The sequence below is a fragment of the Aquila chrysaetos genome, chromosome 10 (genome assembly GCF_900496995.4).
Source record: "Aquila chrysaetos chrysaetos chromosome 10, bAquChr1.4, whole genome shotgun sequence".
Taxonomy (NCBI): Eukaryota; Metazoa; Chordata; class Aves; order Accipitriformes; family Accipitridae; genus Aquila; species Aquila chrysaetos.
In genome coordinates, this window is record NC_044013.1 from 36180629 (window position 1) to 36197720 (window position 17092).

The 17092-nt window shown below is 62.9% G+C and overlaps 2 protein-coding genes across 6 annotated transcripts; one reads left to right on the forward strand and one right to left on the reverse strand.

Annotated features, from left to right (window-relative positions):
- Positions 1 to 1074: 1074 nt before the first annotated feature.
- GAS2L2 (growth arrest specific 2 like 2) lies at positions 1075 to 6192 on the forward strand. Its single transcript, XM_030028641.1, has 7 exons — positions 1075 to 1298; positions 1406 to 1775; positions 2441 to 2679; positions 2825 to 2932; positions 3520 to 3616; positions 3986 to 4259; positions 4427 to 6192. The coding sequence occupies exons 2-7, from the start codon at positions 1418 to 1420 to the stop codon at positions 5637 to 5639; spliced, it is 2289 nt and encodes a 762-aa protein (XP_029884501.1). The 5' UTR covers positions 1075 to 1298; positions 1406 to 1417; the 3' UTR covers positions 5640 to 6192.
- Positions 6193 to 6736: 544 nt separating this feature from the next.
- RASL10B (RAS like family 10 member B) lies at positions 6737 to 16900 on the reverse strand. Of its 5 annotated transcripts, none has more exons than XM_030028646.2 (5): positions 15669 to 16240; positions 13081 to 13413; positions 10323 to 10367; positions 9604 to 9911; positions 6737 to 9543 (listed from the first exon to the last, which is right to left on the reverse strand). In XM_030028646.2, the coding sequence occupies exons 2-5, from the start codon at positions 13294 to 13296 to the stop codon at positions 9453 to 9455; spliced, it is 660 nt and encodes a 219-aa protein (XP_029884506.1). In that variant the 5' UTR covers positions 13297 to 13413; positions 15669 to 16240; the 3' UTR covers positions 6737 to 9452. The 5 variants fall into 5 exon arrangements, with proteins under 5 accessions (XP_029884506.1, XP_029884507.1, XP_029884504.1 ...); XM_030028647.2 differs by having other exon boundaries at positions 10323 to 10447; positions 15669 to 16237; XM_030028644.1 differs by lacking the exon at positions 15669 to 16240 and adding an exon at positions 16624 to 16900 and having other exon boundaries at positions 6737 to 9911.
- Positions 16901 to 17092: the final 192 nt, after the last annotated feature.

A 17092-nucleotide genomic window follows, 5' to 3' on the forward strand; every position in this document is an offset into this window, starting at 1 on the left:
CTGTTCCCTGCAGCGAGATCAAGGGATGAGCCTGGGTTCAAGTGTAGGGATTTACACCCAAACATGAGCAGCCACTAGCGTTTTTACCAGATGAAATGAAATGATGAGAGTACATGGCGATGCTCGGGATCAGCATGGGGATGTTTCCTTGGGAATGCTGCCCTGGGGGTTGTGGCTGGGAGGAGCTGGTGGAGGGGGAGCCAGGGGACAGAGCGTGGGGGTCTGGGACCGCTCGGCTCTCAGACCACCCCCTTGCTCCATGTCTTGGTGGAAAGCACAGAGCAAGCAATGGCAGTGGTGTCTCTGTTGGTACCCTCTACCTCTTGCAGCTCTTCAGCCTCTTCCTCCTCTTCCTCTGGCTCTCTCCACTGGGACACTTCCAGGTTGCACAGAGACCCTGTGGGCCAGCTGAGACAAGGAGTTTGGAAGTCCGACTACCGTCAGGACCAGCTCTCTCCGAGTGATCTCTGCCCCAATCCCTACGGCTTTGGGAAGCCCTTACCTGAGGGTTTGGTTTTCCAGCTCCTGGTGCTGCTGTGCCCCAGGGTGCGTGTTGGGAGGGGAGGAGGGGTGCAGAGGGACTGGTCTAAGCATCACCCCCATGATGTATTCAGAGGTCTTCACACCAGACCTGCACGGAGCTCAGCCTCTCTCCATCCCTCTGGGCACCCTACCCAGGGACGAGGGAGCCCTGCTCAGGGTCACCCATGCTGGGGCTCCCCTGCTCGGGTGGGCTCCTCGCCACAGCGTGTTTGGGCTTGCAACGGCACACGGTGGCATCTCAGGAGAATGTCTGAGCCTGTAAAATGGGTGCAAAAATGTGGCTGCCTCAGGGCTATCAACTCAGGGGTACCGAGTCCTGAAGATGCACCTTGTAGGGCCCCCAGGTCACCCCACCTGTGGTGGAGGTGGGTGCAGAGATGGTGGGGAGGGGGGGAAATCCCCCCCTCTTTTGGGGTTGTGAGCAATTTTGGGATGCTGACGAGCTACTCTCTAACTCCCTCCTGCCCCGGAGCTGGGGACCTCGGGCGAAAATCCAGCCCTGGGGTGGCTGGGGAAGAAGGAGCAGGGCTGCCGGAGAGGAGCAGGCGCTGAAGGGTTAACGGGGAGTGTTTGCAGCCTGTCCCTTGTCGCCAAGGAGAAGGGAACAGCACTTGGGAAGGAAACAAAACACCCACTGCCCAGGAGGGTGATTTTCTTTCCCCACGCTGCATTACAGCCCTTGGACCCCGAGAAGGGCTCCCAGCACCGGGAGGACGGCGTCACCGTCCCGGGTGGCAGAGAGCGAGTGGCACCGGGTGAGTGTGGCTGCTGGGGAGGTGGGCTGGGGACACGGCCCCGGGGCAGCTTCCCACGTCCCCATCACCCATGTCTCCATCGCCCATTTCCCTCGACCTCCTCCCAGTCTTATGGCAAAATGTTGGGGCCGCCGGGCACCGTGGTGCGGAGCATCCGTCCCTACCAGTCCAGCGAGCAGTACCTCTACGCCATGAAGGAGGACTTGGCCGAGTGGCTGAAGGAGCTGTACGACCTGGATGTCGAGGTGGGCACTTTCGTGGAGGTGCTGGAGACGGGGGCCGTGCTCTGCTCCCACGCCAACAACGTCACCCACGTGGCCGAGGAGTTCGCCCGCTCCTGCCCCGACGCGGCCCGCCACCTCCGCCTGCCCACCGCCGGCGTTGCCTGCAACCTCGCAGCACAGCCAGGCACCTTCCAGGCCAGGGACAATATCTCCAACTTCATCCAGTGGTGCAGAAAGGAGATGGATATTAAAGGTAAGATACCAGGCTCCGGCTGCCCTGTGTCCCCCTGTGCAATTCCCCTCCAGCTGCTCCTGGCATCACCCCAGGAGTTTTCCCATGTGTCCTCCAAAGCCACCCCAGCGTTGGGCAGCACCATGCGCATGCGTCCTTGCGCTGGGATTTCTTGCGCAAGTTCCTCTGGGCTCGGCAGCAGCTTTGCAGGGTGCTGCCACTCGGCGGGCATGTTTGCTTGGGTGCAAATGTGCGCTGGAGGGGTGGAAATGGAAAGGGTGTATGCCGCAGTATGGCCCTGCCGTGCATGGCATGATCCTGGCTGTAAGGACATCAGAAGCAGTCCTGGCTCTGAGCAAAGGGTGTGTCACCCTGTCCACACCACCAGTGGATGCCTGGGAAGGGCATGGAGTGACACGTCCTCAGTGCACCCAGCCACTGGGTTTTGTGGCTTTGGGATGCCATGAAACATATAGCAATGCCTTTACATGTAGATGCCCAAGGGGAAGGCTCTTCCTCTGTTAATTTATCCCAACTCTTACTGGACCCAACCATATTCCTAGCGGGATGGCTCCAGGGAATAACATCCCTTTGGGCGGGTTTTGACTCCACCTGTGCCCCCTCGTCCCTTTTGTCCCCATCCCCACGTGCCTGCCCCGGCTCAGCCCAGCCCTGCCCTGCCCCAGACGTCCTGATGTTCGAGACGGAGGACCTGGTGCTGAGGAAGAACGAGAAGAACTTCGTGCTGTGCCTGCTGGAGCTGGCGCGCCGCGCTGCCCGCTTCGGCATGCGCGCCCCGACTCTGGTGCAGATGGAGGAGGAGATTGAGGAGGAGCTCCGTCAGGAGCTGGACCTGCCGCCTGCAGACACCCCCCTGCCCCGGCCCCCCCGCAAACCACGGGACCTCCACAACCTCGACCAGATGGTACGGAGGGGCATGGAGCGAGATGGAGATGGGGACGGAGTTGCACATGGGGATGGGGGTGGAGGTGGAGATGATGGAGATAGGGGTGGCCACTCCAGGACCTTTCCCAGGAGCCCTGGTGAGGACCCATCCCTGCTGCCCACAGGTCCAGCACCTGGTGAGCCGCTGTACCTGCCCCGTCCAGTTCCCCATGATCAAGATATCCGAAGGGAAATACCGTGTGGGTGACTCTGACACCCTCATCTTTGTCCGGGTGAGTCTGCTTCACCCTGTGTTTTTGGAGCACAGGCACCAGGAATCCTGCTCTGCTGCCACGAATCTTCTTCCATAATCCATTCCCCAAATGGGGCCAATGTGGGGTTTTTGACTGTTATCCCCAAAGCAGGGAAGCTCAGCCCTGTAGTACACGTTTGCATGGCTGTAACCATCCATGTCTATGGGAAAAAAAACTTGCCATCCCATGCCAAGCCAGAGCCAGGTCTTACCCAGCAATGGGAACACTGGGATGCTCCGTCCCTGCCTGGGTCCGTCCCTAAGCCTGGCCTTCCCAAAGGGCTCAGCACAGTAGAGGGGGGTTTTCCAAAAGGCTCCCCACTCTCCTTGGGGTGATGAAATGTTCCTGTCGGGGTGGCAGTGGAAGCTGAGACCGTCTTGCCTCAGTGGTGCTGAGAACGGGGATGAAGCTGTCCTTTGGGAGACCTGGTGGCACTTAGGGCAAGCCCATGGCTCTCGAAGCCCAGTTCTGCATGCCACCTCCAGGCTGCTTAAAAAGAGGTGGGGGTCCCAGGGGTGCACCGCACGCACCTCTCCGGACCTCACGGCACACGGCATCCCGTGCAGATCCTGCGGGAACACGTCATGGTGCGGGTCGGGGGCGGCTGGGACACGCTGGAGCACTACCTGGACAAGCACGACCCGTGTCGCTGCACCTCGCTCTGTGAGTCCCTGCGTCCCCAAACCCCGTGGCTTTGCCCCATGCCTGGGGTGAGGGGTGGGGGGGGTTCTTTCGTGGGTCTTGTTACTTCTGGGGCCGTTTGCGGGAGTGGGAGGCTTTGTTACCGCGATGCCTCGTTGGCTTTGCTGGGGAATGTCTGGTTTTTGGGGATTCTCTTTGGCTTTGGTGGCCACTAGAGGTCACGGCAGACTTTTGGATGGAGCCAGACCCCAAAAGCCCCTTTGCAGGGAGCACCGGTTTGCACCAGCATCCCCGGGAGGCTGGATGTTGAGCAACGGCTGGGTGGGTTGCGCTCGCGGGTGGGTGCAAAGGCCAGGGGTGCTGAGCCCCCCGCTCCCATTCTCCCCACAGCTCACAAACAAGCCTGGAAAACCAGGAGCCCCCAGCAGCAAGTGCAGCATGAGATCTGGCTGTGCCCGACCTCGAAGGCAGCCGCCCGCGGCCAGCCCCAGCCCACGCTGCTGGTCAGCCGCTCGCAGAGTCCCCTGCCTCCCGTCGCTTGGGGGTCCCGTGTCACCCCCGGCCCCCGGTCCCCTGCCACCCCTTCGCCGGAGGGCTCGGGTCACCCACCGGGTGCCAGCCCTCGCCGGGAGCCAGCGCAGCTCCGGGGGGTCCCTTCGGGCAGGTAAGCGGCGTAGAGATGCTTCGTGCCCCAAACTGCCTGGTTTCAGAATAGTTTTTCTCACGTGCCTGAATTATTTTATCCCTCCCTTACGGAGGTGCCCAGCAGCCAGCTGGATGGAGGGGGGACGCAGCAGCTCCCGGGCCCCTCTCCGCTCTCTCTCCTTGCAGGACACGGGAGCCACCGGCTGCCACTTCGGGGAGGCAGCCACCGCCGTCCAGGTCACCCGCTCGACCCAGCTCCCTCGGCCGTGGGGCGATGTGCCGGGCGCCCACCCCTTCCCGCCTGGCCCCAGGCACACGGGACCGCGTGGGGGTCCCCAGCGCGCCGTGTCGGAGCACCCCGGGAAAAACCCTTGTGGCACCGGCACGGGGCAGGTCCATGGCACCCAGCACCAGGCTGACATCTCGAAAAAGCACCCAGCAAGGAGGCAAATCTTCTGTGACAGCTGCCATGCCGCAAGAAGGAGGGGTCCCTGCTGTGGCAACACCCCGTGCCCCCAGCCCCATCAAGGTTTGTGCCCCCGTCCTGCACCAGGATGCCCGGGGAGACTCACAGAGCCCGAAAAGCCCGCGGGAAGGGAGCCAGGGAGCTCTTGGCCGGGGCCAGCTGCCCTCACCCCGAAATTCCTCCAGCCAGCCTCTGAAACAGGACGGCAGCGTTAAATCCCCCATCAAAGCCAGCCCGGGCGTCTGCCGGCCCCCCAGCCCTCCGGCTCATTTTTCAGACGGATGCAAGGTCTGCGATGCTGGGGGGGGTCCCCAGGGAACCCAGCAGTGCCACCCAGCCCCGAGCCCAAGGGCTGGGGGTGCTGAGGGACCTGGGGTGCCAGCAGACAAACTGGGGGGAGCCTGTGGCCCCAGCGGAGGGAGCGAGGGTCTCCGGGGATGCTGGGGACACGTGCAGCCCCCCGGCTACGGCAAGGTGGTGGAGGAGCTCTCCCGTGGGAGGCAACCCCTGCGCCCCGTGGGGCTGGGGAACTGGGTCCCCAAAACACCCCTGCAAGCCGCCCCGCAGCCCACTGCCCTCCCGGCCGGGGGGGAGACGGAGGTGCCGGGAGCGGGGGGCCAGACCCCACGGGGACCCAGGGCCAGCAACGTCCCCAAGCCCCGGCGGTGCCTGAAGAAACCCGAGCGCGTGCCCTCCATCTACAAGCTGAAGCTGCGGCCCAAGGCTCGTCCCCGGCGGGACCACAGGCCGGGCAAGCGCCCCTCGCGTATCCCCACCCCGCTGGGGCAGCGGCCACCAGCCCCCCGGGGCCAGCATCACCCCCCGGGACCCCCCCGGCACCCCCAGCCCAGTGGCACCCACTCCGGGGCCAAGCCCTCGCCGGCCGACAGCGGTGCCTGGCTGACCGAGGATGACGAGGAGGCGTGGGTCTGATCCCCGCCCCGTCCCGAGTTTTGGTGGGGACGGACCCCCCCCCCCCTCATCCGAAGGTGGGGGCGATGCTGAGGCCGGAGCTGCGGTGCTCGAGGTCAGCGTGGGCAGCGCGATGGATTTGCTCCCAGGCGACCCCGGGGGGGGGGGGGGTCGTCCCCTCCTTGCTCTTTGGAGCTGCACCCCCTCCTTCCCCGTGGGGGTTTTTTTTTTTGGACTGGTAATTCTCCTCCTAAACAGGTGCTCTTGTACTGGTTTGGGTGGAAAAATCCAGCCCCAAATGGAGAGAATGGGGCACTTTCTGCAGGGAAGAGGGGTGTAGCCAGCCCCTATGGCATCCCCTAAAGTGGGGACACCCTGTACCTGGCATACAAGTGTGCAAACCATCTCGTACCTCAGTCTTCCCCATCTGTACAATGGGCCTAACGATCCTCATGTCTTACAGCACCAAGAGCCTTCATGAGTGTTTGAGTCTCTCAGGTCGAGGGGGGGGTCACAGGAGGTGACCCTTGCTGAGCTCCGTGGGCTTCCTTATGGGTGAAGGTGGGAGACGCGGGGGGGGGGGGGGGGGGGGGGGGGGGGGGGGGGGGTCGGTGGTCACCTCGGCGATGGTGGTCGGGGTGACGGCTGTCACCAAGGCTCGCTGCCGGCACCGCCGTATTCCAGAGCCTGCAGCCATGGACCCAGCAATGTTGTTTGTGCAATAGAGATATACCAAAGCTCTTCTGTTCCGGCATCTTTTCTGCGTGGGTAGGGAGGGAGAGAGGATAATCCTGATGGGGGGTCATGGCCAATGAAGGGGATTCATGCCGCTGGTCTGCTGTCTGTGTGTACAGCAAACATCCCTCCGAAAGCCCCCCGGGGGCCAGAAGAGCCGAGTTTTCCAAAAGAGCGTGAAGCCAGACCCACACCCCTGCAGAGGAGCGGGAAGGGCAAGCGCCGGGGTCCTGGGGATGCAAAACCTGCTTGCAAAAACACTCCTTTTGGAGGGGAGAAACAAATTCCCCCACCCTGGACCGCTGCCTCTCACAGAAGGACTGCGAGAGCGGCAGCGGGGCGGCGAGAAATCGGGTGCCACGGGCAAAGAGCAGCAAAGCGGGTACAGAACAAGGGGGGGCAGACCTGATTTTTAATTCGATTTCAAAGAAGGGGGTGCAGGGCGTTACAGGCGGTGTAGACACCTCGGGAATCTCCGACAAGAAGTCCAGGGGAGGAAAGGAAAGCCAAGTCCAGGCAACCGGGACACTCGCCGGGGCAGGAGGAGGAGGAGGAGGAGGAGAGGGAAGCATTCTTGCCAGGACTGGACTGAACCCAGGCATCGCCTCCTGCAGCACCATGCGCACGGGGAGGGGGGGGACAGGAACCCAGCGCTGCCCTGGGGACAGCGGTGGGGACATCCTCAGCCTCTCCCAGGCTCAGGAGCAGGTTATTTTTAGCAGGACCAGGGTGGCGTTGGGCGAGCGGTAACACTTTGTACTAAGGGTGTGAGCAGGGGCAAGGCGCGGGTCGCTTGTAGCTGCTGCTGTGCTCCTGGCTGCTCTGATCCCCGCGAGCCTGGCCACACGCCGGACCTCCCTGCCCCGGTTTCCCTGCCTGCACCCGGTGGGTACCACCACCTACCCCCTCCTGGGCTCTCGGGAAAGTAGCTCTTTGTAGCCCTCATTTTCTCGGGAGCTGGGAAATGCTGTCAAAGCAGTGAGAGTTATCATTACTAATATAACTTTCTCTGTCTATAAAGTACAATAGAATATAACAATTATATTTATAACCTTTTTTTTTTTTCTCCAAAATACTAAATAGATGCTATAAAAACCTGTAACTAATTGTGCTATAAACTGCAGGCTACAGGGTTATAACAAACAATGTATTGGCTTAGTCGTTGATATGTATACGTCGGAGCACTTTATAAATGCTTTATTATTAGCATTTACCAAGGAGTTTCCTTCTCAAACAATTTGGAGGGATAAAGCTAGCCAGAGACCAATAACGTGGACTTACACGTGTTCATAAATCCTGACGAGATGAGGTCGGGGGGACCGGTGGCGAAGCCCCGTAGGTTTGCCGTGAAGGCGAGGGATGATGATGGGTGCCACTGCCCTTCCCCGGCCCGGGCCCTCGCAGCCACCTGAGACGGACCCATGTCCCCCCATCACTTTTTCTCTTTTTTTTCCTTTTTTTTTTGGAGCAAGGGGAATGGGGTTTGGTTCTCAAAGCGGCTGCTGGGGTTGGGAAGGGAGGAGCAGGGCGACCCCCAACCCTGCGGCATTGGGGCTGCAGGGCAGCGCACGGCCCCGGCGGCAGGGATGGGGCGGTGAAACGCACCGTGCCGGAGCTCAGCTGGACCTACTCTTAATAGAAAGTGTTACCGAGAGCACAGCGGCGCTTCTGTGAGATGGAAACCTGGCCGCGGGGAAAGAGATGGGGCTGGCGTCCTTTTGCTTTACTGCCCAGAGCGATGCTGAATACCTGCGTTGCCTTGTTACACCAGAAATCACCGAGATGGTTTTGCCGGAGGATGGACCGGCCTCAGATCCTGCCTCGGACGGCGTTTCCCCGTGTCCCACAGGGAGCAGCCAAGAAGGAGGAACCACAACCCCCTCAGCCTCTTGCTCACCCCTCGCCGGCACACCGCCCCAACACCATTTCCTAACAGGGACTGCACTTTGCCACCCACCCTGCAGGACAAGACGCAGGTGAGCTGCAAGTCTGGTGGAAAAACAAGCTGAAAGATTAAAAAATAATAATAATTTAAAAAAAAAATATGGGGGGGCTCACTTTCTTATTAGGGCTATGCAGAGATTAAAAAAAAAAGGAATGCAAGTGGAAATGCAACTCCAGCTCCCTATTGCTTTGGAGGCTGCCTTCGCACCGCCGCCATCTCATGTGGACGGAGGCAAGCGTCGCTGTGGGAAAGCCCGGCGCGGGTTGGACCCGTCTCATGGCACCGCTGGCGGGGTGCGATGGCATCGGGGGGGGGGCTGCCCGCCCGCCCGGGAGACGCCGGGGGTTTGGGTCAGAGCCGTGCAAAGCCGGTCGCCCGCTGAGCCCGGGATGCGAGGTAGCGGAGGGGTGACCTGCCTGGCAAGGAGTGTTTTGAGATTATTTGGTGTTCGACAGGCTGGTGGGGGAGGAGAAGCCTTCCTTGGCTGAACCGGGGCAGAAGGGGGACTCAAAGCCCTGGGAAAGCAGCACCCTGCACCCCAGGGGATGTAAGGGGCAGAATGGGGGCTTTATTTTTTTTTTTTTTTTTTTCCCCTTTCTTGCTTTCATCCAGAAATTCCACCTGGAAATCTGACCCAACAGAGCCAAAAAAGAGCCCGTGTAACCTGGCCTCTTGCCGGAGGCTGCTCTGCCCTCCAAGGGGAGAAACCTCAGCTCCGCAGGGAGGAAAATGAGACTTCCATCTCCACCATGCCCCAGGGATGGAGCCACCCCCGGCTCATCGGGACACAGGCGCTGGGCAATTTCCTTCCAGGGGGGCAGGTGATGGCAGGCAGCGGCAAGCGTTGCCCCTGCGATGCCGGGGCAGGAGCCGGCAGGGACGGACCCGACAGCCAACCTCCGGGCACCAGCTGAGACATCTCCTCCGCTCCTCCCCGGCGCCACGGCAGCGTTTCAGCCACGGCAGAGACACTAAACCCCCAGGACGGTTTTGACCCCGAGCGCTGGAGGCTCAGGGAGGGCTCGGGGGTTTAGCCGAAGTCCTCCCTCACCCCTTGCTACCTCCAGGAACCATGCTGCCCATCCGCTCCGACCCACCACTGGCCACGGCATCACCCTGCCCAGCACCGCCCAAGGCGCACCGTCCCCCAAATGTCACCGTGGGGTGCCAGCGCCGGTGGGGAAGCAAACCTCGAGGTGCCTCCGGCACAGCTCCCACCGCGGCATCACCCCCCCAGAGAACGGCGATGCCGGCGCTCGCCGGGGAGCCGCGGTCCCTGAGGACGGGCGACCGCGGGGACACGGCCCGGGGCGAGGGGGGTCCGTCGGGGCGGGGGGGGGGCTCACATGATGGTGCATCGGTTCCTGCGCAGGGCACCCTGGAAGCGGATGGTGGTGTGGACGTGCTTGCAGCGGGCGCAGCCCACGCTCTTCAGGAGCTCGCTGAAGAGCAGCAGGATGTGCCAGTTGTACTTGGCCGAGCACTCGATGTAGCCGCACTTCCACGTCTTCTTCACCAGGTTGGAGACGTTCCAGCGCGGGATCACCCGGCCCCGCTGCAGGTCCCGCTTGTTGCCCACGATGATGATGGGCGTCTCCGAAGTGCCGATGACCCTGGGGAGGCGGGGGTGGTGAGGGAGGACGGAAGGGGACGGGGCACAGCATGACAACCGACCGACCCGTCCCAAACTGGCTCTCGGCTTTGGCTTGCCAAGAGGGATGTGCCTCCTCTTGGCCTGTCCCCTTGTCCCTCTTCGTGGCCAGCCACCCGCCGTGCCAACCCCAGTTGCTTTCCCAGGGATGGCTGCCCTCGCCCATGGGGGATACCTGCCCGGGGTCCTGCTCCTTCTCCTGCCCCTGGGTCCAATTTTGCTTTTGCTTTTGGGCTCCCAGCCCTGCAAAGGGGCTTTGTCCCAGTCTGTAATATCTCATCTCCGATGGCAAGAGCAGGGGAGCGCTGGGCCGAGCCGTACGGCCCTGCCGGCAGCCGCAGGGGGATGTACCCTCCGGCAAAGTGGTCCCTACCTCGTTTCCAGGATCTGCTGGCGGATGGTTTTGATGTACTCGAAGCTGTCAAAGCAACAGATGTCATAGACCAGGATGTAGGCATGGACGCTCCGGAGCCCCCTGCAACACACGTCCGCCCACTCCTGCAAGGTGCAGAGAGGGATCAATCCTGGCTCAGCCCTGTCGCCGTGCCCGGGGGATGCCCCGCACTGCTTCGGGGCTGGGAAAGTCAAGGAGGCTGCTACGCCGGCAGGTAGCAAGGGGTAAGACAAGCCCTCCTGCCCTGACACCCAGCACCGATCTCACCTCTGCTCTGCCCTGACCCATCCCTGCAACCGCTGCGTTTGTCCCCCGCAGCCCTTCAGTCATCCCCCCCATCTCTGGAGATCCTTTATCCCCCTCATTAATCCAGAGGAGAGATAACGGGATTTGTCAGCCCCAGTTCTTCTCTCCAGCGAGGATTACCGCCTGCCTAATTGCACAGCCACCCAGAGGTGAGCTGGGAGCGGGGCTGACATCCCCCTGCCCTGGATGTAAGAGCTTCATCCTCCAGAGCTGCTAATTAGGTGTGTTAATTAGTAATGCACCCTGGTTTTTGGGCAGGGCTGGTAAAGATGGTGTTGAGGGGGGCTGGGGATGACGGACCAGCAGGTCCGTGGGTAAGAGGGGGAAGGTGACGGCAGGGCTGTTTGGAGGGGACGTGGGGACAGGAGAGGAGCAGCCGCTGCTTGGGAGTGGGATCTGCGAGAGCGAGGTCGGGAGCCAGAGCAGAGGCAGTCAGGGGTGACCTCTCCACAGCCAAAATTTGGAGCTGTAAGAAATACCTGTTGTTAGGAAAGCTTTGGGTTTCCAGGAATAAGAGGATTTTTTTTTTTTTCCATGCCATAGGAGTGAAAATCTGGCCCACTTCCAGCCACTTTCCCAGCCCAGCAGTGGTACCGGGAATGACAGCCCATGCAGACAGCACCACAAACTCTCCGGAGCACTGCTGGAGAGGAGAAAGATGCACCAAGGAGGAAAGGCATCACTTGTCCCTGAGCAAGCCTCTTCAGTACGATGAATCATCCCTTTCTGAGTTTATCATTGGAATGAGGCAAAACGAGAAGACCTAGGACCAAAGGGTACTGGGGAAAGGAAAGTTTTGGGGTGCAGGCTGGTCTCCATCGCAGACCACGGCACGGGAAGGAGCTGGGAGCGAGCGGCATGACACAACCCCTCTCCCGTCCACCGAGGAGAGGAGATGATGTGTAGCTCCTCGGTATCAAAGAGATGCAGGCGGATGAAGAGGCAGTGTCTCAGGTTACTCTGAGTCCTGATACACCTGGGAGATTAACAAATTGCAGCTATTTCACCACGCTGGGATGCACCTTGCTCCGGCGCCGTGACGTTGGGATGGTTTTCCCCGTGCAGGGCAGGTTTCCCGGGATGCTCGGGGCTGGAGGAGGATCGCACTGCGCATCCCGCCGGGCCCTGTGTGGGAGCAGGATGTCGGGGAGCCACTGGCTCCAGCTTCTCTCCCAGGACATCGCCGCAGGGATGCTGCTCTGGAGCACGGAGCAGAGCGCAGCGATGCTCCCCAGCAGACAGAGCCGTATCCCCCACTCTGGTCCTCTCCTTCCCCCTCGGAGCCATCCCTCTGACCACCATCTCTTCCCTGGAAACCTCCATTTGTTCCCACCAGCCACCTCCTCTTGAGCGCAGCAAGGCAGGGAGTTAATCGAGTATGTTAGCATCGGCTGCTGTGTCAATAAATTACCCTTTGCTATTTCGGGCTGTCTCTCGCGTTGACCTTTCGTTCCCTGCACACACCGATTAATTTTTAAACTTCCTCCTCGCCCCCAGAGTGCTCACTTCACCTCCTGCCCAACGGCACAGGGGAAACTTGGAGCACTACAAGGCCCCTATAACCCCGTCCCCGTCCGGCAGGGGAGCAATATAATTCTCTTGATTAAAAATAGAAGAGAGCCCAGCTCCCGCGGAGGTGCCCCACCGGTGGCCTTGCCCTCCGGCGTGGCTGCGGCCACGGCTGCACATCTCCAGCTCCTTTCCCCACAGCGGTGGCACAAGTTGTGCCCCTGGGATGGGGCTACGGCATGAGCTTAAAATCCTCTTTTTCCCCACTAAACGCACCGAAGCGGTCGGCACTGGTGGCAAAGCTTTCCAACCCCACGCTGCCCTTTGGGGCTGTTTTGGAAGCACGTGAGAGTGCTGGGGGTTTGAGAAGGAGTTGGTGGGCTCAGCACTCTGGGGACAAACCCAGGCAATGCTGGGGGGTGATGGCCACCCCAGGAGGGGACGAGCTGCCCCGCTCCTCTGCCTGGCTCAGGCAGTGGGTGCATCGGGGTCTGGGTCTCCAGGAACCCGTGGTTTTCACCCGAACGCTCTGGTCACGCTCCCCCAACCCTTTGCTGGCGCCGGCTCTGACAACCGCGGAACTGGATCCCAGTGCTCCAGGATCCACCGCCCAGCTGGACGGGGCCGTGGGCACGGCCAGAGCCACGGTCCTTGGAGTGGGACGCTGTCCTTCCTGCGTTTGCTGTCATTTTAGGTGAAAAAGCTTTAAAAGCCACTTTATCCTGGGCCGGCTCAGCCAGTAGCCACGAGGATGGGATCCCTCGCACCGGCTTTTAGCAAGCAAACCCCGACATGGGGGGAGAAGCGTCCCCCGAAGAGGAGGAACCGGGACCTCGCAGTGTCATACAGCGAAACCCCACGGACGTCACCGGAGACCCCCCAACGTGGAGGTCCCATCGCACCGAGCCGGGTGCACCCCTACCTGCAGGGTGTTGACGGGGAAGGCGGTGATGGGGGGGAAGTCCATGATCTGCAGGTCGTGGACGTGGCCGTTCATGACGACGGCGGGCAGGTAGACGCGGCGGGCCGTGGTGGGCACGCAGACCTCGCTGAACTCGTTGTAGAGGAACTGCCGGACTATGGCACTCTTGCCCACGCCCTGGGCTCCCAGCACGGCGATCTTGAACGTTGCCACCATGCCGCCGCGCGCCGGCCGCTGCCCTGGTGCTGCCCCTGCGGTGCCGAGGCTGCATATTCCCGCGCAGGGGGCCTCAGCCCCATTCAGGATGCATTTCCCCTCCGGGACAGCCCGTCACTGCAAGGCCAAGGAGAAGCCGGTCAGATCCTAGAAATACCCTGGCAGACCCCACTATTGCTTCAGGTGAGATTTTTCCAAGCAGGAGCCCATGGAAAAGGGTTATATCTGTCCTTGGGGAGCAGGAGCATCCCCCAGGGCTGGGCAACGTCCTCAGCGGGGTCCTCAGCACTGCTAGACCTCGGGGGTCCCCCTCGGAGACTCTCACCCTGCAGAGCTAAGGAAAGCCAGGATTTGAGCGAGTTTTATCCCAGGAAGGTTCTCACAGGCACATTCAGCCCTTTCTGTAGCACAGCAAGGAAACCTCCTGGAAAGGGACTGTCTGCACCTCAGGGTTTGCCCAGCTCCGGCAGCAGCGGGGTCCTGGGCTGTGCTGGGGACTTGTGCCATAGCGCCCATGGGGACTGTCACCAGCTGCTCCATCCCGATGCTGCCCCAAGCCGGGAATCCATCTTCTCTCCGCTTGGACAGCCAGAATTGCCTTTTGCTGGGGCGGGGGGGGGATTACTCTCCGCCTGCGAGCGACATCTTTAATGTTTAATTTCAGGCTTTGAGCGGTTTGGCAATTAACTTGATGGAGGCTAATTTCCGAGCCAGCTGATGGGGTGAGCCCACAAGCCGCTGGCACACGTGCTGAGGCCGGAGGTGCCCCGGGGCAGGGCCACGTGTGTGGGGGTACACGGGGTGATAACCCACACACAAGGATGCAGCAGCTGAGTCTGAGGAGTCCAAACGCCAGCTGGCACCGAGTTCCCGACCAGGGACTGCGATGGCAACAGCAAGGGTGAGGCACTGGGTCCCACTTTCGCTTGCTCTCAACGCTAGGAAGCGGCTTGTGCTTTATCCCAAAGTGTGGATGGATGCTTTTACCAATTTGTGACGCTCTGGTCCGTTTTCCCTGAAAACCATCCCCAAAGCACAGGGCAGCGGTCCCTGAGCTGGCAGAAAGAGGCAGGTTCAAACCATCCTGTCCTGCCTGTTTGATGGAGGTTATTTGTCCCGGGGAGAGCCCGGCCGTGGAGGTTCTTACTGCTGGGTGCCGGGGAGGCCGAGCCTCCCGCGGTCCCCCAAGCTGGGCCACGGCTCGCACCATCGTCGCAGGCAGGGCCTGATCCAGCCCCAGGGCAGCAGGGTGGGTTTGTGCCCAGAGCTGGGGACCGCGGCACGCCGCGCTGCTGGGACCATCCCCTGGGGTGCTGACTGTGCTCTCGGGGACCAGCTCACCCCAGCCCCAGCAGCGGGAGCGTTTCCGTGCCACACGCAGGGAAAGGGGGGGGATGCGGGACCCCCCAGACGCGGCCCCGCCGGGGCCTTTCTCCACCAGCAGAAAGCACTGTCATTGCAAGTCCCGGGGGGCCGCTCTGCTGCAGGGACAACCCCGTCCCCTCAAACCCTTCCTCCTCGCAGAAGCAACCCCAGCTCCTCTGCGGGGCCGGTGGGTGATGGGGGGACACAGCTAGAGACCCAGCACCCACAGGGCTGCCCTGAACTGCGGAGCGGGCTGAGCCCTGCCGTACCACCCCAAAAACCCCGTCCCCCCCTCCGGGCCGGCACACGGGGCCCACGTATGGGGAAAGCCGGCTTCACGGGCCCCGAAAAGCAGAGCTTGCACCCCAAAGCATCAGAGGCCGACCCGAGGGCTCCCGGCCCCACGAGCGTCTCATGCCAGCGTGCCACCGTGGGAAACTGAGGCGCAGAAGGGGGGGGGGACGCAAACCGGGGCGGCCCCGCGGTGGGGTGGCGGAGCGGGGAGCAGCCGGGGGGGCCCCCAGACGCTCAGCACAAGGCCGAGCTCGGCGGGTTGCAGGGCCGGGCGGAGGTTGGCAGGGCGCTCCCGGGAAGGATGCTGCCCCGCTCCCCGCCGCCACCCGCAGCCGCCACCCCGCGACGCCGGGGGCAACCGGAGGAGCGAGCCCTGAGCCCCCCGGCGGGGCGAGGGCGGCGGCAGCACCCCGCACCCCGCACCCGCACCCCGCATCCCGCATCCCGACCCTCCCGGCTCTCGCCGCGGCGGCCAGCGCAGCATCCCCGGCACCGGGATGGGGATGCTGGGGCTGGAGAAGGTCCGGGGCGGGGGGGGGGGGGGGGAACACACGCCCCCTCCATCTTCCCCCCCGCCGGCCGGGGGAGCACCGGCGCTCAACTTTCGCTGGGGACCCCCCCGCTTCCCCCCCCCCCCCCCCCCCGGGGCCCTGCCCAGCAGCAACTTTGCCCCCCTCCTCCATTCCCTGTGTCCGTCCCCCCCCCCCCCATACCTTGCAGCGGCGGCCCGGGCCGGCGGTGCCCCGGCGGGCGGCGGAGCCATGCGGCGAGCCCGGTGCGGGGCGGGCGGCCCCGCTGCAGAGCCCCGGTCCGGCCCGGCCCGGCCCCCGCCCGGCTCGGTGTTACCGAGGGGGGCACCGGGCGGGGAACGCGGCCGTCGCTGGGTCGCAAAGCCCGGCCGGGGCACGGGGAGGGGGGGCTGGAGGAGCGGGGAGAGGCAGGGGGAGGTAGGCAGAGCCCGGGGAGGGGGGGAACGGGAATGGAGGCAGTGCCCGGGGTGGGGGGGGGATGCAGGGAATGCCCGGGTGGAGAGGCAGGCAGGCAGTGTTGAGGCAGGGATGCAGGCGGAGATGCCCGGGAGTGATGCAGGCAGTGCCCGGGGAGGGAAGGAGGTTGTGCCCAGGCGGGGACGCAGGGGATGCCCGGGGAGGGATGCAGGCAGTGCCCAGGCAGGGAAGAAGGCAGCGCCCGGGAAAGCAGGCAGGGAATACCCAGACCGAGTCGCAGGAAGCCGGGAGGGACACCGGCTTCTCCCGGGGCTCTGGGGAGGTGCCGATGGGAAAAGACCCTCCCATGTCCCCCCCCCTGCAGTGTGCTGGGTGCCACACCGTCACCCCTTCCCTCCCCGGCGCCCAGCAGCACCCGTGCCCTCATGCCCACCCCACGCGGGAGCCCCCGGAGGCCAGACTCCTTTTGGGGGAGAAGGGGAGGACCCCTCCCTGGGAGCCTTTCCCTCCTCCGACACTGCTGCTCGGTATGCTCTTGGGCACATCACTTCACCCCTTTGCCGTGCCAGCCCCTGGTTCAGCTGGCAGGGCTGGGGGTTTCTCTGTGCCCGCTGTCACCGGAGGGGTGCTCTCAGTCCAGGGTGGTGCCAGGCCCCATTAAGGGAGGGACATTTCTGTTGCAGCGGCTGCATTTTTGGGACATCTCACACCAAGCGTTTACCTTGCGCACCAGACAGCGAGGAAGATGGTGGTCGCGCCTCCAGGGAGCGTGGTCCAGGCCCCCGCGACACGCTGCCGACGGACTCCCCGCACCTCTCTGCTCCTCGAAGCAATCCCCGAACCCTGCTCCAGCTCACCGCGACACCAGGGAGCACCGGGGTGTCTCCGTGGGTCTGGCTGTGACCACACAGGCTTGGCTGAGCCTGAACACCGGCCACGGCACAGCCGGGCTCCCTCCAGCCTCGTCAGCACCTTTGGCCAGGAAAAACATCATCTCCAGGGGCTCCTCTCCAGGGTGAGGAGGTGGTGCAAGGGGGAATACATTGCCATAGCTTTCCTGGGGGAAAGAGGGACGGCAGACACAGCCCCATGGCTCGGGGGGACAAGGGCAGCTGGAAAAACACGGGACAGTCTTTGTGCCACTCTGCACCGAGGCTGGGGCTGAGGCAAAGGGCGTCAGAGCCCCTTTT